At 40.1% G+C, this 22,667-nt stretch overlaps 1 protein-coding gene across 1 annotated transcript in view; it reads right to left on the reverse strand.

Moving 5' to 3' along the window:
• The window catches only part of MAP2K5 (mitogen-activated protein kinase kinase 5), a 349,068-nt gene that overhangs the window by 85,771 nt on the left and 240,630 nt on the right, over positions 1–22,667 (reverse strand). Inside the window, exon 17 of the mRNA XM_006831503.1 lies at positions 17,503–17,532. Coding sequence (XP_006831566.1) covers positions 17,503–17,532 — 30 coding nt within the window. The remainder of the gene's footprint in view (positions 1–17,502; positions 17,533–22,667) is intronic.

Below are 22,667 nucleotides of genomic sequence, written 5' to 3' on the forward strand. Positions count from 1 at the left end.
CCTGACTGTCAGTCTACACTCTTCCATCCCTTGTGTGTTTAAAACTGACACAGTTCATATCCCACCTGAGATCGGTGCACAGGAGCCCTGTGGGTAGGTGTAAGTTTTCATTTTTAGGCTTGAACTTTGTTAGACAAGCTAAGTCACAATTCAAAATGATCAATGTGAATCACAAAATGAACCACTCCCTGAATAGTAAGTACAAGGTCTGACCAAGGTGTCTATAAAGCTCCCTCCTGCTCAAAGGAGGCTGGAGACATTTGCTGAGTCAAACTTTTCTCCTTTCTGTGTTCCAACAAAAGAGGTGGCTGTATTTCGGAATCCGGTTAAGAACCTCTCTCTGTGTGTAAAAGGTGTTGCTTTGTTTTTGAGAAAGCTCTGTAAACCATTCCACTCTTTATGGTCAAATAAATCTGCTACAGCAAGTTTGTTTGTTTAAATGTGTCAGAATGTCTGAAAGGGCTTCTCTGGAACTATCATTCATTTTTTATCTCTGTTAGTTTCAATTCCTCATTCCATAGACTCTAGAAAGAACTGGGACTCACCTAGTCCAATTCCTTGCCTAGTGTAGAAATTTCCTTGATAACAGTCCCAAAAGACAGGTACCCTGTCTTCACAAATACACTTCCAATGATGGGATTCCATGACTTCATTTTGGGTAGCTTAAATCATTAAAAAGTTCTTTCTCATTTTCAGTCCAAATATGTGTACCTGTAAAATTTGTCCACAGATTGGAGCTGTAGAGAATTAGTCGAATGACAGCTCCTTAGGAATTTGAAGATGACTGCCATGTCTTCATAATACTTTCTTTCCTAAAAAGCATTCTTATTTTATTCCTTAGGATCAGTAGCTATTTGAGTCTCTTTTCTTCTTCTGTCTTCTCTTAGTGACAACACTTCCCAAATATTCACCAAGCAGACACTGTGCTTCATGGGAAGATGACTTCATCTCTAGCTCTAGGGGTTAGGCATAAGGTTCAGTCCTAAGTCAATGAGGCAGATTCCTAGGCACATGATTTAAATTGAAGTCCAAGACCTTTTGTTACCTGTGGGGAGAAGAGACCCTCCTTTCCCCTCTAAACTGAGAAGCAGCTCACATCAAAAATCTCCACAGGCATGCTAAGTCTCTGAAAATAGAACCAGAAGTGGCTTGCCAAATCAAGCCTTACCGAAACCCAGCAATCCAAGGTGATTCAGTCATGTCATTCGATACATCCCCTTAAGGTGAAGGCTAGTTCTGGCTGGATCTTTGATTACCTGAACTGGAAAACCACCAGGAATGATGTAGGCATGATTTCACATTCTTTACCATTGTGATCACTTTTCTCTGAATATATTTCAATCTGTGCATATTCCTTAAAAAGTATGTCATTTACACCTGCACACATACCTCAGACTGACTGGTTTGGATTACACCTGGTTCTGAACACTACAATTCTATGTTGTTGTCGTTGTTTAGTACCGTCGAGTCGGTTCCGACCCATAGCGACCCTGAACAGGATTTTCGAGGCTGTAAATCTTTACGGGAGCAGAAAGCCTCATCTTTCTCCCACAGAGCAGCTGGTAGTTTTGAACTGCTGACCTTGTGGTTCACAGCCCGATTCATAACTACTACGCTACCAGAGCTCCTTCTATACATGGAGGCTAAAAGTAAATTTAGAGTTTGGGCAGCCACATTATAGAGTTGGCTCAACTAGGAGAAAACAGAGAAATATCTAAATAATAGAGTGAAAAAGAATGGCTTTTTTCCTGTACTTTTCTATTTCTTCTGTTTCATATTGATATAATATTTGTAAGTCAAAAGAAGTAGATGACTGAAGCAATCACAGAATCTGGACAATTCTGAGGAAAGGCAGGCAGCAACTGTATCCACCTTGACTCATTTGACTGAGGACTGTACTGCTTAATACTGATATGGGATTGCAGACTCTCAGCATCTGAAAGGATTTGACCAGATGTTATTCAGTAGATTGTGACTCATGGAGATCCCATGTGGATCAATGGAAGGATTTTAAAGGTTACTCAATAAACCTCGATTTCTACGCCTATCTCGACCTTAAACCCCTCTTTCTTTATACTTCTGCTGGCCCAGCTTCTCTAGCGATGGAAGCTCACTCTCTTCTGACTCAACCTTCCACCTCCTTTATCAGTTCTACACTCCTGACAGAATCCATGCTGTTTCTAACATGAGAACCCTCATATGTCTAAAGACATCATATCTCCATCATATCCTTGTGGTGGGATACAGTGGGGATATAAGACATTGGAAGAAAAGGACAGGGACAAATGACTAACTTAGAGCCTCGGGATATGTGCTGATTCTTAGTGCCTTCTGAAGGCACTAAAAAGTCTGCTTTGTTAACATGTAAAAAATGTAACGTTAGACTAGAAATTAATTCATTGATTTTATATCTTTATCTATGCTCACACATGCCAGCACTTTACTAGACTCTAGGGTACAAAATGAGTATTTCTGAACACTTGATTGTGCTCATGAGGAATCTGTACCTGGACCAAGAGGCAGTTGTTCGAGCAGAACATGGGAACACTGAATGGTTTAAAATGAAGAAAGGTGTGTGACAGGGTTGTATTCTTTCACCATACTTATTCAACCTGTATGTTGAGCAAATAATCTGAGAAGCTGGGTTATATGAAGAAAAATGTGGCATCAGGATTGGAGGAAGATTCATTAACAACCTGTGATATGCAGATGATACACTTGCATGCTGAAAGTGAAGAGGACTTAAAATATTTACTAATGAAGATCAAAGAGCACAGCCTTCTATATGGATTGCATCTCAATGTATAGAAAACAAAAATCCTCACCACTGGACCAGTAAACAACATTCTTATCAATGGAGAAAAGATTGAAGTTATCAAGGACTTCGTTCTTCTTGGATCAACTATCAACACTTATGGAAGCAGCAGTCAACGACATATTGCATTAGGCAAATCTGCTGCACAAGACCTTTTTAAAGTGTTGAAGACCAAAGATGTCAGCTTGAGGACTAAGGTGCGCCTGACCTAAGCCATGGTATTTTCAATAACCTCATATGCATGCGAAAGCTGGACCATAAGAAAGACCATAGAAGAATTGATGCTTTTGAGTTATGGTGTTGGAGGAGAGTGATGAAAGTACCATGGGCAGCCAAAAAAACCCAACAGATCTGTGTTGGAAGAAGTGCAGCCAGAGTGCTCCTTAGAGGCCAGGATGGCCAAACTTCGTCTCTCAAACTTCAGACATAGTGTCAGGAGGGATCAGTTGCTGGAGAAGGATATCATGTTTGGTAGGGTGGAGTGTCAGAGAAAAAGAGTAAGACCCCCAACAAGATAGACTGGCAAAGGGGCAGCATCAATGGACTCACACATGGCAACGATAGTGAGGTTGGCCTAGGATTGGGCATTGTTTTGTTCTGTTGTGCATAAGGTCACTATGAGTCGATACCAACTCGATGGCACCTAACAACAACAACAAGGGTGCAAAAGATGGATAATATACAATTGATGGTCTACAAAAGTGAACTCATTTATTCAAGGTCCCTGAAACTTAGTGGCAGAGCTAAGACTTGAACACAGGACTTGTATGCTCCTCTAACTGCTATCAATATTTGGACAAAATGCAACTCGATGGATGGAGTTTTGTTTTCTTCCCTTGGGGCTCCACAGATTTCTAAGACAATGCTCCTGCGGGATGAAAGTAGACCACAAAAGTGTCTAGTCTAGCGTTTTTAAGACTCTGCTTACCAAATAATGTTAGTTATAGCAAAATATTACTTGTTAAGTGCTGTAGCATCAGTTCCAATTCACAGCGACCCTGTGTATGGTTTCTGAGAAGCAGCTGGTGGGTTTGAACTTCTGACCTTGTGGTTCTCAGTCCAGTGCTGATCCTACAGTGCCACACTACGAGTCCAAAATATCACTTAGACCCATTAAAAAAGAACTAATACATAAAAATCGAGCCATTCCAGCATTTGTGACTGCATGTGCGTGTTCGGGGGCTGGTGGTAGGGGGCATCCATAATTCTGCAAATCATAGACCTAGTACACCACCCTCATTTTTCAGAAGAGGAGACTGAGGTCTGAAATGAAATAAAGGCAAACAACTAGTAAGAGAAGCCAGGACCAGAACTCAGGTTAACTCTGCGTGCATGGGGCTAAATCATATAGTGACACTGATTTGCCACTTATTGGGGGTCACTTGCTACCTCCTGGTGTCCTCTGTTCTGAGTCATGGGGCAATTCCAGCTGCCAGGCTGTCAAGGAAGAATAGGGCTATCCAAAGAGCAGGGTCACCTCAAGCTTGTGTATATGCTAGGGAGGCCTTTGGTTGGGAATTTTCTTTTGTTTACTATGGTTTGTGAACCAGAATAATGCTAGATTCAGGCCCAGAATGGTGCTCTCTGCAACCTGCTTCTGAACAGAAAACCAAACAAGATAAGCTTCATTTTCCCCTTTGCTGTTTCTTCCTTTGAGTCCATATGTCAACAGCCACTGCCTTAGGACTGTTTCATCCCCAGCTTTTCCTCCCTTCTCCTGGTCAAGGTTGTGGACCTTGATAATACACAGCAACACAGGTCCACACTTGGGTCTACCTGGTTGCCTTGAGTTCCTATGATTCCTTGGATTTGAGCACCGTGGCTCTGTATATAAACAGACAACTACCTACCTCCTTTCTTAGCTCCTAGTGGTCCCTGGAACCCTCTTTCCTCCCCGTGTGGCCTGGGCACTCTCCAGTCCTAAATTGAATCAGCTCTTTGCTTCTTTTAGGCCACTCATTGATTTTTCAATGAACTTAGCTTGTCTGTTTTATTGGCACTAAAGAGGGTTGGGTTCTTAGCATCATTAACATTTTAGTTGAGGTAGAATTCCCAAACTCCCCAGGCATTAATCCAGAACTGTTAAGCATTTAAAAAGTAATCTGTGTTCAGACAAAGCTCGACCAGGTCTGTCCCCTTTTTAACTTGGATGCCAATGAGCCCCTAGCCCCAAATCTACCCAAGTTTTCTATACTGAATGGTGATAAGTAAAACACTGGAGTATAATAAAAGTTGATGTCTTTGTCTGTTGCTGCTGCTACTACTGCTGTCGAAGACCACATTCCCCTCAGGGACTCATATTCATTTAGCAATTACCTGGAAGGCACAGAGCATCCTGGGACAGTAATTTCCATCTCTGCAGATACACCAGTTGGAGGCAGTACTTGAGTGGATGGGTGTATAAGACAAGGATGACCATTTGGGCTTAAAACCCGAGTGCCTTCTGTTTCTTTCTCCCTCCACCAAACCTCTAGAGTGAAAAGACCACTGAACTGGGAGCCAGAGACCCTGTTGCTGAAAACCTGGTAATCACGAGTGAGTCCTTCAATGGCTAAGGGCCTCCATTTCCTCATCTGTAGAACAAAGGAGTTGGACTATATCATTGCAAGACCTTTTCACCCCTGAAATTCTACATAGAAGGGAACAGTGAAGGTCTCTCGGACCACAAAGACAGAGAGAGGAGATGGCAGAGTTGCCACCTGAAAGCTAGACTGGGCACTAAGTCTATCACTTCAAAGTTCATTTCTACCTCTGGGTTAAATTTGATTCTTTAAAAACTATAAAGGATTAATCATGATCCCTAGTCACAGACCTAAAAAGGAGTAGAGTCTCTATATAATTCCACGTGTTATAATTGTGATTGTGAGTGATAAATTATAACGCCAAAAAAAAAAAAGTCTGTTAAGGAAGGCTCCTGTGGGATCAAAAATGTAATTGATTTTAGTTCTACCTGGTGTGAGACATGGTCATATATTTTCAGAGTTACATAGGTAAATCCCTAACCTGCTTTTCTGGAAATATAAATAATACTAATATCACCTTGCTCTTGTTTACTTCCTTCTGTTTTTCAAAGTGTTCTCTTAAGCATTAGGTCATTTGATGGGGACAATTCCCTCCCAGAAGTCTGGAAAAAGGTCTATGATGTGCCACAGCAGGTTCACATAGGGTGGCAGGGACTCTCTCAGAGGCAGGTGTCAAGTGACCTCAGGAGCAGAGCGATCTTACAATGCAATTGTTTTCAACTTCAGATAGAATCTCAGTCATCTCAAAGGGAGTGTCATGAAATGCTCACACTTATATCCAATGTATAGTCTCTGCTCAACTCTCCAACTCTATCACGACACATCGCCTCCCTTCTCCCTCACCAGTCTGTCCCCTTTCTTGCTTCCCTACTTTAGGAAAAGGGAGCCCAGGAAATGCTCAAACTGTTTGGGACACAAATAACAGTAACAGAACTCTACTGGGTTAAATGACCGGAAGGGCACCAAATGCCGTATATGCTATCTTTTACCAGATCAGACTATATTTGCCTCGAATGCCTGGAAAGTTGTTAGCCATCCTTTGAGCGGTAGAATCTCTGCTCAAGAATCACCTACCTTGTGAAACTCTCTGAAATTCTACATAGAAGGGAACAGGGAAGGTCATGTAACAAAGACTAGATTACAGATTTAAAATCAGATTTCCCTACCTGGAGCTGACTACTCCTTCTCCTTCTTAAGGTCCCAATGTTACTTCAGCTGTCATTTGTTGGTTTAAATTTTTTCTTCCAACTGGACTGAAGACGTTTTCATTTCTACACTCCAAGCGCTTAACTCAGTACCATGCACAGAGTCCTCAATGACAAATATGAAGGGGCTGCAAAAACATTTGTGAAAAGATTCTACTATCTTTTAATTCCATTTTCCCACAAACTTTTTGAAGCCCCTTGAATATGTTGAGTTGAATTGAGAAACTCTGCTGTAGCATAAGCACTGGATTGCGAACCAAAAGGTTGGCGGTTCAAACCCACCAGCCGTTCCTCGGAAACCCTATAAAGAGTTGCTATGAGTCAGAATGGACTCCAGGGCATTTGACTATATATAGTAGTTTGGAATCCTGATGTGGCACTGTAGGATAAGCCCTGGACTGTTAACCACAATGTTGGTGGTTCAAAACCATAAGTCATTCTTCCGAAACGCTATAAAGGGTTGTTATGATTAAGAGCCAATGATACTGAAGGAGGAAGTCCAAGGTGCATTGAAGGAATTGGCAAAGAACAAGGCACCAGGAATGGATGGAATAAAAATTGAAATATTTCAAGAAAGTAAGGCAGCACAGGAGGCACTCAATCATCTCTGCCAGGAAATTTGGAAGACAACTATGTGGCCGACTGATTGGAAGAGATCCATATTTGTGCCCATTCCAAACAGAGGTGACCCAATGGAATGCGGAAATCATCGGACAATATCTTTGATATCCCATGCAAGTTAAGTTTTGCTAAAGGTAATACAGAAACGGCTACAATCATACGTTGACAGAGAACTTCCAGAGGCTCAAGCCAGATTCAGAAGAGGCCGTGGAACGAGGGATATCATTGCTGATGTCTGATGGATCTTGGCTGAAAGCAGAGACTATCAGAAAAATGTTTACCTGTGCTTTATTGACTACTATACAAAGGATTTTGATTGTGTGGCTCATGACAAGCTATGGACAACATTGCAAAGTATGAGTATTCCGGAACACTTAATTGTGCTCATGAGGAATCTGTACACGGACCAAGAGACAGTTGTTTGAACAGAACATGCGAACACTGAATGGTTTAAAATTGAGAGGTGTACGACAGAGTTGTATCATTCTCCATACTTATTCAATCTGTATGCTGAGCAAATAATCCGAGAAGTTGGGTTATATGAAGAAAAATGTGGCATCAGGATTGGAGGAAGACTCATTAACAGCCTGTGATATGCAGATGATACAACATTGCTTGCTGAAAGTGAAGAGGACTTAAAACATTTACTGCTGAAGATCAAAGAGCACAGCCTTCGGTATGGATTACATCTCAATGTTAAGAAAATAAAAATCCTCACCACTGGACCAATAAACAACATTCTTATCAATGGAGAAAAGATTGAAGTTGTCAAGAACTTCATTCTTCTTGGATCAACTATCAACACTCACGGAAGCAGCAGTCAAGAAATCAAATGATGTATTGCGTTAGGCAAATCTGCTGCACAAGACCTTTTTATAGTGTTGAAGAGCAAAGATGTCAGCTTGAGGACTATTAAGGTGTGCCTTGAGGACTTAAGGTGCGCCTGACCCAAGCCATGGTATTTTCAATAACCTCATATGCATGCGAAAGTTGGACAGTGAATAAGGAAGACCGTAGAAGAATTGATGCTTTTGAGTTATGGTGTTGGAGAAGAATATTGAAAGTGCCATGGGCTGCCTAAAGAGTCAACAGATCCGTTTTGGAAGAAGTGCAGCAAGAGTGCTCCTTGGAGGCCAACATGGCCAAACTTCATCTCTTATACTTTGGATATATTGTCAGGAGGAACCAGTCGCTGGACAAGGATATCATGTTTGGTAAGGTGGAGGGTCACAGAAAAAGAGGAAGACCCCTAACCAGATGGATTGGCCAAGTGGCAGCATTGATGGAATCAAGTGTGGCAACAGTAGTGAGATAGGCCCAGGATCGGGCAGTGTTTCGTTCTGCTGTGTTTAAGGTCGCTATGGGTTGGTACCGACTTGATGGCATCTAACAACAACATGATTTAGAATGGACTTGACAATAATAATATAGCTGTTTAGAACGTGCTATAAAGCCAACCAACATAGGGTTGGCACCTACAAAATAAAAAAGGACAGGAATCACTAACTTAGCTGGTTAACTACACATACCTCAATTATAGCATTAACAAATAATTTACCTTGAATGAAAAATTCACCTTTTTTAGGCTACCTGCATTTTAGGGATGATTTCTCTTCCATTCTGAATTAATTTCTGCTTTTTTAAAGGATATACAAGAGAATCTTGTCAGCCTCTGTCTTTAGCATGTTGTTAAGTGCCGTCGAGTCGGTTCCGACCCATAGTGACCCTGTACAGGGTTTCTGAGGGTGTAAATCTTTACGGGAGTAGAAAGCCTCATCTTTCTCCCGCGGAGCGACTGGTAGTTTCGAACCGCTGACCTTAAGGTTCGCAGCCCGATTCGTAACCACTACGCTACCAGAGCTCCTCTTGATGAGATCTCTTGATAAGAATGAGAGGGGTATTGGAGATTCTGATATGGGCAATCAAAAAATTTCTGAGAAGAAACAAATGTGTATAAAGAGATATCTTCATATTACTAGATTTCACTTCTGCATTTTATGGGGCATAAAATCTGATTTCATGGCTTGGAATATCAGTATAATTTTGTTGTGCTGCAGAATAATGCTCTGGATCCCAAGGTCCTTTTGAACTGCAAGGTTAGCGGTTCAAACTCACCAGGTCTTCCTTGGAAACCCTCTACAGGGTCGCTATGAGTCTGAACTGACTTGATGCCACTTAAAAAAAAAGCCTAAATAATGAGGACCAAAAAGAAGCAATGCATTAAAACATGCGAGCGAGAAACAACTGTAGGAAAAGAAAAGGAAAAAAAAAAAAGCACAAATATTGCTCTTTTAGAGCAATTAAAGTTTGGGATAATTACCCACAGCTATCTCTGGTAGTGTAGTGGTTACGAATCGGGCTACGAACTGCCAGCAGTTTGAAACTACCAGCCGTTCTGCGGGAGAAAGATGAGGCTTTCTGCTTCCGTAAAGATTTACAGTCTCAGAAACCCTGTACAGGGTCACTACGAGTTGGAACCGACTGCACGGCCCATAACAACAACATTCTTTTCTTTGATTAGAGACCTAACACAATTATATACTTACAATTTACTGAAATCCTTGATAATCGGAAATTTAAACAGTTCATGTAACAAAGGATAGATTACAAATACTTCTTTTTAAAGAGGGAAAACTTTATAGGTATTATTTTACAATTCTAGGTTGGTCCAGGTATGATTAATACATTAATACATAAATAAGATAATGTCATCTGTGTTCTAAATTTAATGTTGAATATAAAACAATATTAAATGATAATTAGAATTAGTAAGAATAACCAGTCACAGGCTTTTAAGACACAAATGAAGTTAAAAGTAAAAACTAGCATTTCTACATTAGCATTTGAAAAATGTGTAGTGTTTTTAATAGTTTTAAGATACTCTATTATGAACAAATGTTTTATCCAGAGTGCAATTTATTACTACAAAATAAATGAATGTTTAAAAAATGCCCTGCATATTGAAAACAAAACAAAAGCCACATTAAAATAGCAGGTTTCCAGGCCAAATTAAACAAAATATTTTCTCCTTGACAAGCTGCTTACATTCAAATGAAAACAGGGCAAATTTGGTCAATAATATGGATTACATAGAATAAAAAGGACCTTAGATCATGTTAATACAAGGATCAGAAAGCAGTAACTTCAATTAAAACCACCCAATTATTTAGCAAACTTTCAGATACAGCAAATAAATTAATCTGTTTTAAATGAAAGTGCTCAGATAAGTAGCTTTTTGACCGATGAGTAATCTGACTAACAGCAATCACAGGGAAACAAGAATCTGCTGAAGCAAGGCAAAATCCCCCCAATCAAACAAATGGTAATAGTAATCAAAAAGCATTTGGAAAACATATTTTCTTGGTTAGAGTACAGTTTCTGAAGTCAACGCCACCTACCGCTCCTCTCATACTTAACTACATAGCAGTAGAGGGGCTGGATTCTGGGGGCAGTTTGCTTTTCACAGCAGGTTGTTTTCATTTCTGTACTATCTCTTGAAAAAGGCCAGTCATTAGGTTATTAAAGAATGCATGTCTTTCACTTAAAATCCTCTATTATCCACTTATGTTTGACTTGTATTGGGATTTTCAAATGCCTCTTTATTGAGACAAGTAATATGTCATCATTTTGTTCAGCTAACAGGCCTGACAGCACTGTCTCCTTGAGTTAAGAATAGTAGATCTCTATTTCGTACATTGGTGGCAAAAGCTGGTAGAATAAATGAGAAAGAGCCAATTGATAGTAAAGGCTTTTAATCTCAAAGATCTAGAGTTTCTTTTTTACTTGGTCTAGATTATTCTATTTGGCCTGATGATTCTTTTTTTTTAATGAAAGTGATCTTATCTATATATCACAATAATTTATTTTAGTGCCACCCCTTATGTGTTTTTAACAAATAATATTACTATCCATTATTTCTCTTCTCTTTTTGATCCTTTTTTACTACTTATCATCTTCTTTATTTGAAACAGATTTTTAACAGATAATCTTGATCATTACAATATCTTGCTTGCATTTTATTCAAATAATTCTTAAAAACAGCTTAAAAAGCCGTTTGGAATAACATCAAGCTTGCCATCAATCAAACGAAAAAATTCCGCTGGCGGTTGTATAAACATCAGATCAAGTCTGATGTCTTCAAGGATTTCAGAGTGAACCATAAAAAACTCCATTAACTTCTGACAAAGAATGCAAATTAATCACAACATGGGGTGAAATGAAATTAAAGGCTCTTTTCTAATCAATGACAAGGCAGGATGAAATATTTGTTACTCTCTCTGCACTCAGCCTGCCTAGGATGTTTGCTCGTCCCTTGCAAAGCCCCAAATGTAAGGTGTGAGTACAGATTCACCCACAGTTGCTGTTTAGCCCTCCCCCCCCCCCCCCAGCTATCTGCTTACAAGTCGTGGAGATTTACAAAACACACTAATCATCCGAATCTCAGGTGCATCCAATTTGTTATTCACACTCTGCCATGCCAGTGGAAAGCCTGGCGCAGACAGATGCACCAGGAACCCTAAATGACAGTTTTGGCCTCCGGAAGTAGGATCACTACAGCAAAATCTAGTACAGCCTCCAGGTGAAATGTCTGGAGCTCCATATGGAGCAGGGAAAATTAACAACAAGATGAAAATCACTGCAGCAGTAGGGAGTCGGAATTTTTGAAAGAAAAAAAAAAAATGAAATTTAAAGATGAAGAAAGAGAAGTAATAAATTAATGGGGTGTGAAAACATTCAAAGCTTTACAATACCAGGGGCACTATTTGCTCAGATTTTTTTCCCTTTTTTTTTTTTTTTTTTTTAACTTCAGGTCATTTTGATGTAATTTATTAACCAAGATCAGGAATTGTAGCCAAAAGAAGAAAAACATTTTTAGACATGCAAAAGTACTTTAAATACATTTGTGTTTGTATTATCTTCACTTTCCTGGCATCTCACTTACCAAATTTCTAAATACCAGAGGTGGTACTTCCCATGAGAAGTATCCTTAATGGCTTTACTATCATCTGAATGCGCTGCACTGCTGTAAACTTTGAATGAAGGACAGCAATTTTTAGCAGGCAATCCTTTTCATTTCTCCTAAATTATGGTGTCATTAAACAAGCCATTGCCCACCATCCTGTTTTTTAAGTTAACTGAATTTGGATTTACATGATTAACTTAGATGCAGCTCCAAACCACATCCAGACCTTCACATCTTACCAGATTTCTATTAAGGCGAAATTGTTCAAGAAATGGAGGCACTCTCTGCAAAAATCTTAAAAAGGTCATTTTTCCTTATCCCATTCCAGAATATAATTCACACTCACCCACAATTTAATGTACTGAGGTCAGTGGGAACTCTGGGACCCCTGCCCCCACCCCACCTGTCACTCTGCTAAACACAAGGTAAGTAAAGCAGAGGGGCTCTAGGGGGATGGTCTTGTCACCATCTACAATGATACAACCTTCTGACACTCAACATTTCTCATCTACACAAGAGGCCTCCCCAAGGCAGAGATGGCAAACTGCAGAGACTGATGAGACTTTGAGGGGAGGTGAGCAATGGTACAAAGAATCAACCAAAGTAAAAATATCCAGGGCCAGTCATTTGGTCTAGTTGCCTGTAAGCCCTAGACCTAACTGTACCTACATCTCCCTGAGGCAACGGATGCTCCTCTCTGAGCCTCAGTCTGCTCACCTGGAGCCAGGAAATTATAGTCCACACAGGTGGGATAGAAAGACTGAGTAAAAAAAATTGAAATAAAAACACTCTGCAGCTCTGTGTACGAAAGGTGCCAGAGAAATCCAAGATACCATTGTTCTTCTTATTTTAAGCCATGGTGATATGACTATGCATTTACAGTGGCTCCTAACCTTTTTTTTTTAATGCAGCCCTAAACTGCATGCCAATGAGGCCATGCAACCCTAAGGCCTTAAAAGAAACAAAAATAGATAGTGCTTTCAAATAACAAAACAATGAAATTCATATAGAATGATTATCTCAACAAAAACCTAGCCCTTTAACCTTACATTGGTCCCGGTCCACTGACTCTCCCTAATATCTTCCCGACACCCCTCACTCATCTGTACCTCCACCCAATCCACACTGTGTCAGCGGCAGGAAGAGGTGCTGCTAATGATACTGTCTGTAGCGCTGACGCTGGGCTGGGGGAAGGAGCTGGAAGCTGGCCTCACTTGATGCCCTGCTCCAGTTGTAGCTGGCAAGTTGGTGAGTATAATCTTTTGCAAAGGCTTCCCTTTTGGCTGACAAAATTCAGATTTGTGCCGCAGTCCAATGTTTGGGCCAGCAAAGTGGTCCTTTGTACTTTTCCAAGTATTTCTATGTCCATAAACTTACTTGATCTGCCTACTCCTTCTAATCACACAGGAATGGTAGATATCAGGATCCTTTTTTTAGAAATGAGGAAACTGAGGCCTTGGGGAGTGAACTCTTTCATGACCCAATTATTTTCTGCTTCGAATTTTTTTGGCTCATACCATGTGTTTTCATAATAGGCATGTTAAAATCAAAGGGAATTTTTTTTTTTTTTTTTTTAGGTAATCCAAATTTTGATATAACCATGTGGGACACATATGTCTCAAGAAGACTCTGATGGTAGGGTGAGGCCCACTTTTTCATTTTCATGCCTGGATACAGGTCCTCACCAGGTAACAGCATGGACGACAACTGGGATAACAGATTCCCAAGAAAACTCAGAAGCTGAAAACGTTGGTGGATGATGTATGTCCCATGGGTCACGAAAGGTCTTAAGGTCTGAGTGACCAGAGAGTTTTTGGGAAAATAGCTTTCATATTGCAATCTTTGAGCTCCTGCTTCAGAGCTCTTTCTAGTGGGACACACACACTTCTCAACTTGCCACTAATCTCAGATTGCCTGAATATTGGCTTTGAGTTCAGAGACAACAATGCTCTGTCCTCAGTCCTGGGTGCTGGAAGGATTCAAAGCTATGTGATCTGAAGGTTATTTTTTAAAAAGTTTTCAGGTACTTTAGGACCAGACCAATATGTGATGATAATTCAGCTATTAGGAATAGAATGTTGCTCTTATACTATTGCTGCTTTGGATAACAGTGAGTTTTTTATCATGGGAAATGTCAAGGAGCACAGGTGGCACTGTAAAATATGCAGTGGACTGCTAACCACACAAAGATGGCAGTTCAAACCCACCAGCTGCTCCACTGAAGACAGATGAGGTTTTCTGCTCCTGGAAAATCTCAGAGCTTTGGAAACCCTATACAGGGTGGTTATGAGTCAGAACTCACTCAATGGCAGTGGGTTTTTTGGAGGTCTTCAAGCAGAGTGTGGATGTTCACTTTCCAAGGATAATCTAGGTAGATTTCAGTCAATACTGTCTGAGATCCCTTCCAACTCTGAGAGTCTATGATTCATTCTTGCCTATTCCACGTGAGATTTCAATAGAACCAAACCAGTGAGCGCATCAGCTATTCTGTTCGTCCACTTGTGAGAGGAGGCCTGCCTCACAAAGTGGTTTGGTGTTCGAATGAGATAATATGGGACAATCAGAATTTTATTTCACAGTTCAGTCTAAAATTCAGTGTAAAAATATACATTCTTCCTCATGCATTTTTTTTCCTTTGAGGCCAGGGGCAAAGGGCAGGGGAAGAATTTATGAAGTATCCTTTCTCGTCCCTCTGTAGGGGTGGGGAGGATCCAGGCCTCAGGCTGTGTATATAACGCTGGTGAAATCATTTGGTCGGCCCTGTCAAGGCAACCACAGTTCCAGCCATTACATTGTTTTTGCTGGTAAGTGCCATTGAGTCGGTTCTGACTCATAGCGACCCTGTATAGGGTTTCTGAGGAGAGGCTGGTGAGCTTGAACTGCTGACCTTCAGGTTCAAACTGACCTTGCAATAAAGCACATTAACCCACAGTGCCACACCAGTCATCACATTGTTGTTGTTGTTAAATGCTGTCGAGTCAGTTCAGATCCATAGCAACCCTGTAGAGAGTTTCCAAGGAGGAGCTGGTTTGCTTGAACTGCCAACCTTGCAGTTCAAACAGCTTTGCAGTCTGGCGCATTAACCCATAGTGCTACACCAGGACTCGACATCACATTGTTGCTGTTGTTGAGTGCTGTCGAGTCGGTTCCGACCCATAGCGACCCTGTATAGGGTTTCCGAGGAATGACTGGTAAGCTTGAACCGCTGACCTTGATGTTCAAATGACTGTGTAGTCTGGCGCATTAACCCACAGTTCTGTTGTTGTTAAGTACCATCAAGTCAGTTCCGACTCACAGTGACCCTGTAGAGGGTTTCCGAGGGGTGGCTGGTGAGTTCTAACCGCCAACCTTGCAGTCCAGTGCATTACTCCACAGCACCACACCAGGACTCCACTCTACAGTGTAAAGCCTGTCATATAAATAGCAAGCCCACCAAAGTCATGATTGATTCTAGCAAAGAAGCACAAAACCTTTTGTTGAAGGCTTTCCCCCCTTCATGGGCATAAAGGTTAGTGCTCATGAAAGATGTCAGCAACTTAGGATTTTCTGGCTTCCATCTAAGGAGCTCTGGTAGCTAGTGGTTATGAGTCGGGCTGCTAACCTCAAGGTCAGCATTTTGAAACTACTAGCAGTTCTGCGGGAGAAAGATGAGGCTTTCTGCTCCCGTAATAAAGATTTACAGCCTTGGAAACCCTATACAGAGTCATTATGAGTCTGAACCGACTCCAAGGCACATAACCACCAACCAACCACCAACTTCCATTTGAATGATCAAGTAAATGAAGACTTAGACATTCATGAAAACAGCAATATTAAGGTATATACCCTCTTCCCATAATTGGCCAAAGCTGTCAAGTGTTTCATTTGTCAAATGCAATGGCAATCCATTTCTTAGATCTCACTCAAGTCTCAATGATTAATTACTCCAGGGATTAGGAATCTCAAGAATCTGGCTTCATTCTTAAACTTTATTAGATCACTTACAAGTTTTCTACTAACACTTGTTTCAGAGTGTTAAACTGCATATTGTTTGGGAGATATAGTCCATTCATTTTCCAAATTTGAGGAGTTTGCATAAATTGGCTAAACAGTAAATTGTTTAAAAATTACTGACAGAATAAGAGGCTTACTAAGATAAATATTCTAATGAGCTGTAAATCCTGAAAATGTGATTTTAATTTGATGGGCTACCTAGAGCTAAGCAGCAAGGCTGTCTACACTAAAACCTCACTAAACGCTAGCATGCCTGCCAAGCGATTACAAGCGATTACAACAAAGAAGCCTACAAATTTGAAACTAACACTCTTGAACCTAACAAGTTGGACAATTTCTCTTTCATTTATTTGACAGCTTTAATGCTTTAAAAAAAAAAAAAAAGACATTTCACTGACTGAAGGGTCTTTAAATGTCCACATGGGTGTCAGGAGAATTTGTTGAAAACAGCTGATAAGGACGGTAGAGAGAATGAGTCCCATCCTATTATTCAATAACCATGTTTGTGATGCATCTGCATAATCTAACCATGCATAAATTAGTATGTGTAATATAACAGTTATTTGCATAATAATAGCAAGTTAATAGATGCTTAAAGAGCAGAGACCAACACCACCTTTAAATCAGACATGCCTCCAGGCAGTTTGGCCTGTTCAGACCAAGATGCCAGAAAAACAGTGAGCATCGACCAGAGGGAAACAGTCAAACCATCCATTTTTCATCCCCCTAGACATTGTACTTATTTCCCCACACACACTAGGAAATCATTTTCAAGCTGCAAAATAGCTTTGTATTTTAAGTGCTAGTACCCTTCCATAATAAAAATCTTAAAGAAACTACTAAGATTATAGTCAGCAATACTAATGTAAGGGACAGTTTGTTTTCTTAGAAAGGTGGCTAGGAACCAGCAAAAATTTTTTAAATAATACATTTAAAATCACACCAGCAGAAAATTGAGGGCCTATTTGTTTAGCAAAAATAGTGACCGAGATTTTCTCAGACTCCATCATAGTCTTTTAATTCAAATAATTTTGATTGATTCCAAAAGCTCAAAGGCTGTATCAAGAAAAGGATGCGTCTCTTCTCCAACCTCAATACGAGCACATGAATGCTGGGTCAGTATGAGGAAAAAAGTCCCCAATGTCACACAAAGGAAAAGCACGATGATCGCTTTCACCCTTTAACAAAGAGGAAAAAGATCTGGAGTTTTAAAAAAATAAAAAAATCAATAGAGACTTCTAAATGAGTCCTTTAAGATATCACTTTTCAATTTAACAGGACAGATTTATTTGTCTGTGGCTCCAATGTTCACAATTGCTCCCTGCACCTTCATACATAGGAATGAATATCACAGTGGCAAACGGCAGTAATGAACAATCTTACCTGAGGATATGGAAACCTCCCAAGAGCAAGCTGGGAAAGGAAATAATATTTGTCTAGTTATAGATTTGCATGCAGGGCAGATCTCCTTAAGACAGACAAGTACTAAATTTCAGCACTGTATCCAGCAAATAAAAAAAGGTTTACAACCTGAAATACACAGATTAAATTATTGCTGTAATTACATTAAAAGCTGTATTTAGAATGGACAATTTCAACGGGTAACACTGCAACCCTGATAAAATGTTTGAATTAACAAGTAGAAATTTTCTTCTGTGATTTCTCTTGTGAATCTTCTCAGCTTTGTGGGCATTATTGACATTACATGTGTGCAACAGTTTCTTCTAGACAGAGATGTAAAACTGTAAGAGGAGACCGTTGGTTTTCCTCTTGTAACATGGGAACACCCAACTTGTTCCTAGCACTGTGTGTGTGTTTTCATTATAAGTGCATATGAGAGAGAGGTCTCAGGATCTGGGGATAGGCCATAATATTAAGTTGGAAGACTGTCACTATTTTCATCCATTTGTTAGTTAGAAGAAAAGAGCTACCACCATTAGTGGGAAAATGGTAATTTCAAGACTGAAGTTGGAACTGAAGGTCTAAGTCTGAAATTGGGAGACTTCAGAGCTTCAGTTTAACTTGATTTAAAAACTGTTAGGTTTGTGGGTCAGTCACTTTTAGTCTTTGGGTTTTTACCTATAAAAGCAAAATTGGTTCCATTGGGATACTTGATACAAGTAGTAAGATGAAATTTTACTTGATATAAGAGTAAGATCAAATTTTACAAACATATGGCAACTTATTTGAAGAAAATAGTGTTAAGAATTTGCAGATTTATAATGTGACCCATACTCAGTCCTGAAAGCCTTTGTATACACACCTGTAACTATTTCAAAATGGATTCACAGCATCAGGAAACTAAATTGGAATGGATCTAAGGCACCATGAATCCACTTTACAGATTAGAACCCAAATCCATTGAAGGAGTTCCCATGCACTTATTCCGTGTTACCACAGGGACTGAACCCAAGACTTTGTGACTTAATCCAGTATTCTTCCCAATACATCACACCACCTTTCTAGATACTGAGAAGTTGTACATTTATTCCAAAGACACTGATAAAACCTTTAATAAAATGTCTCTTATGTAATTGTATTTCGGATCATTTCAAGAAATAGAATAACTACTTTATTAGAATTACACCTTATTTTTAGATTTAAACTCATACCCCTCAGCTTGTTGATCATGTACATTTTTTTGTAGACTAAGGTTTGAACAGTCTTTGGGTATTGCCAAAACCCAAAGCCACTTTCAAAAGGTAGATTTTACCACTTACTGAATGTTTTAAGGTTAGTTTTGAAAGTTCTAAAACCAGTTTGAGCAACAGCAATTTCATCTGATCTTGAAGGTGACTATTCCGAAAGACCCCATACTCATTTGGATGTATATATGCTTTGCTATGCCTGGGAATAAGGAAGGCCATAGAAGAATTGATGCATTTGAGTTATGGTGTTGGAGATGAATATTAAAAGTATCACGGACTGCCAAAAGAACAAACAAATCTGTGTTGAAAGAAGTACAGCCAGGGTGCTCCTTAGAATATAGGGTAGCAAGAGTTCGTCTCTCATACTTTGGATATATTATCAGGAGGGACCAGTCCGTGGAGAAGGACGTTGTGCTTAGTAAAACGGAGGGTCAGCAAAAAAAAAGGAAGACCCCCAATGAGATGAACTGATACACTGGCAGCAGCAATGGAGTCACGCATAACAATAATTGTGAGAATCTCACAAGATGGAGCAGTACATCAGGTCAGCTATGAGTTGGAACAGACTCGACCACATCTAGACTCGACTGCACCTAACAACAACAACATACCTGGTTACTTTGATTACCTTATGCTTACACTTTATACACTTATATGTCACTGATTTTCAAGATGTAAAGTTACAGTATGGTCATTTCATTTGGTGGCTGTCATTAATCCCTCTAAGTAAAAATAGCAAAAACACCCCAAGGTGGGGGAAGGAAAGAGAGTAAAGATGTTAACCAAATTTTCTTTCATAGTTCTTATCTATGAAGTGTTACTAGAAAGGGAGAGATCTCAGCCTTCCTAACCACTCCCTCTACTTCACCCTTCTCAATATAAGCCATAGTTTTGGTCTACATTTTGTAACTACAGCATGTTTCAGACCTATGAGAGTATGTACACAGATTGCTTCAGGAGGCCCACTGTGATCTGTCAGGGCAGTAGTCAGTGGACTAAGGGTCTGCAGCAGTCTGAGTTGGCCTGACAGGTAGTGACAGCTCACCAAATAACCTATCATCACATTGATCTATGGATTATGAGTATTGCAGATACTTGCATTTGGAGTTAGAAACCCCCCCCAAAAGAGGGTTTCTTTTCTAAAACAGATGAACAGCTTACTAGTTGGTAGATGTTGAACATCAGGGATCTTGGCACAGGGCTTACTTGCCCACCATACATACAATTAAAACCTAAATGGGTGGCGTGTGCCACCATCGACCACTGGTTCTTGAAGTTTAAAGAATTAAGCAATGACAAATTGAAGGTTTAAAGGGAGAAAACAGATTCAATGGAAAATGTGAATTCTCTCCACTCCAACATAAAGTCTCCAATTGTCAAGTTATTATCCTTCTTCTAGAGAAAGGCCATTCCGGTTATAGCAGAACTGGGAATGTGCATTCATCTCCTTGGTTCGCTCTGGCACAATTGGTACCAGGTAAATTACGATGGCTCTGTTGCTGTTCATTGACTCTGAAAGATATCACCATGTAAGGGAACAGAGAAAATTCAGTGCCGGCTGCTCAGCTGGGGGCTCTCTGCTTAGGGACAGGTGGCAGTGCCTGAACTTGTGAACTTCCATCATTCTGGAACTGACTTTGGTTTCTATGCACTTTTCCTGACATCCCCTGGAACCTCAGTCCTCCTACCTGTCAACTACACACCTGGGAAGCACTGCTTCTAAGACATCTTGTGCACCTGACCTCTTTGAGTTAGGAGACAGACAGTAGTTTCCTGTCCTTGACTCAGACACCATTACCACAGCTACATGACAATCAGCTCCACTCTCACAGTGTCACTACTAGGCTGCTTCAGCAGTGGACCAGGGGTTCCAACTCTGTACCAGTGAAACCAGGAAGTGGCACTATTAAATACCTGGCATGGAAAGCAGTCACTTTAAAGCCCTAAGAGAGGGAGCTGCCTGCAACATACTCATATGTCTGGGTCTAACCGACTCCACGGTACTTAACAAGAACAACAATGGAGCTGTGGTGTTTATTGTCTATTACCTGTTAAGTGGCAAAGTAGAAGGAAAAATGCAGCCAGGTCCTAGAACCCTTTTATCAAGTTCTATTAAGAGCGGGGAGTCCTGGTGTGACACTGTGGGTTACTGTGCCAGACTCCAAAGCCCGTTTGAAGTACAAGGTCAGTGGTTCAAGCTCACCAGCTGCTCTTCAGAAACTTTATGCAGGGTTGCACCAACTTGACAGCACTTAACAACAATAACAACTACATTAAGAGAAGGCGAGTCCTGGTGTGGTGCCATAAGATCGGCACTGGGCCTCAAACTGCAAAGTCGGCAGTTCAATCTCACCAGGGTCCACTGAGTTGGAATCCACTCGATGGCACTTAACAACAACAACAACAATTAAGAGAAGGTAAAATGGAAAAGGGCTCTTAGCGGATGGGGCTACATGAAGACCAAGTTCTTCATGAGGCTGTCAAAAGTCAAAATAAACACAGAACCCTATGAGTGAACAAACATTTTAGAGACAGATGAACCTGGGGCCATTCTGTATCTTTTACTCCTACTGGTCTATTAATCTACTTGCATTTCCCCAGTTTTATTGTCAAGGTATTATAAATTAGGAAACTTACAAAAGAGAGTATGTAATCTTCTCTGAAATGGCCTGCAGATATGTCACTGTACTAAATGTGTTTCAGATTTAATGAAGCTTTAATGTCCTTTTTAATTTTGCCTGTTTCTGTATCACCAGGGGTCGGGCAAGGCAATCAGGACTCAAGAGGGTGGTTTGGTTTAAAACTAGGAAAAAACTCATTTGCTTATGAGTTGCACTGTATTTTCTTAATTAAATTTACTGAGTAAAATGGTTTAAGTTCAGCCAACCAATGACCTTTGTATGTAGATTTAGATTTATAAATAGGTTAACAGTTAAAGAGAAAGAGAGGGAGAAAAAAGGAACTGCAAGGAAGCGAACAGATTAGGGCTAAACCAATAGAAATCTTTGTTCTCTCTGTCATCTTTACAAAAGAAACATTGAAACATAGCTTAAGTCCAGTATGTTTGTTTGTTTTAAAGAATATGGAACAATGTGGACACACATAAGCTTTAGCAATTCATCAAATGACTCTCACATCCTTTTCACTTCTAGGAGGGGATTGGTTCATATTGTAAAAGATTTACAAAAGCTTTATTTATTTTTTAGGGAGTGATGGGTGGGAGGAGGGGTGAGGTGGAGGAGGGAGAGAATTCCACTTAATGTTAAATTAAAAAGTACATTCTAATTCCAAATACTTAAGATTCTGCAAAGTGCTGAATACTCTGTTTGTTGTGGGTGATTTTCTATGTAAAAGGCAGAAAAAGAATGCTCTTGGAAACTCTTTCCAGTTGGGAATACATTTAAATCACAGTAAACCACAAATATTTCACAGTAAAACTCAGACTGCTTCTTAGTGACATCGCCCAACCACATCTAGGAAATGCTCTTGAGCTAGCAGCATTTGAATGTGCTAGATTTAAGTGTTTAAATAACAAACGTGTGTGTATCCTTTCTATTGTTGCTATTGTTAAGTGCCCTAGGTTCCAACTCACAGGAACCCTGTATAGAGCTTCTGAGGAGGAGCCCCTGGTGAGCTTGAACCCCTGTCCTTAGGTTCAAACCAATTTTGCAGTTCAGTGCATTAACCCGCAGCACAACACCAGGACTCTATACCTCTATATACCCCACTATATAGATATGCACATAGCTATGTATGTATACAAGGGGGCTTCAAGAAGTTTGTGGAAAAATGGAATGGAATGAAAAGATACTGAAATTGTAATTATCGTGATAATCTATGTAATTATAACAATTGCCAAATATATAATAATTGCACAATAGAAAACTTGTCTTTTAAGAA

Source organism: Chrysochloris asiatica, unplaced genomic scaffold (genome assembly GCF_000296735.1).
Source record: "Chrysochloris asiatica unplaced genomic scaffold, ChrAsi1.0 scaffold00004, whole genome shotgun sequence".
NCBI classification, from domain to species: domain Eukaryota; kingdom Metazoa; phylum Chordata; class Mammalia; order Afrosoricida; family Chrysochloridae; genus Chrysochloris; species Chrysochloris asiatica.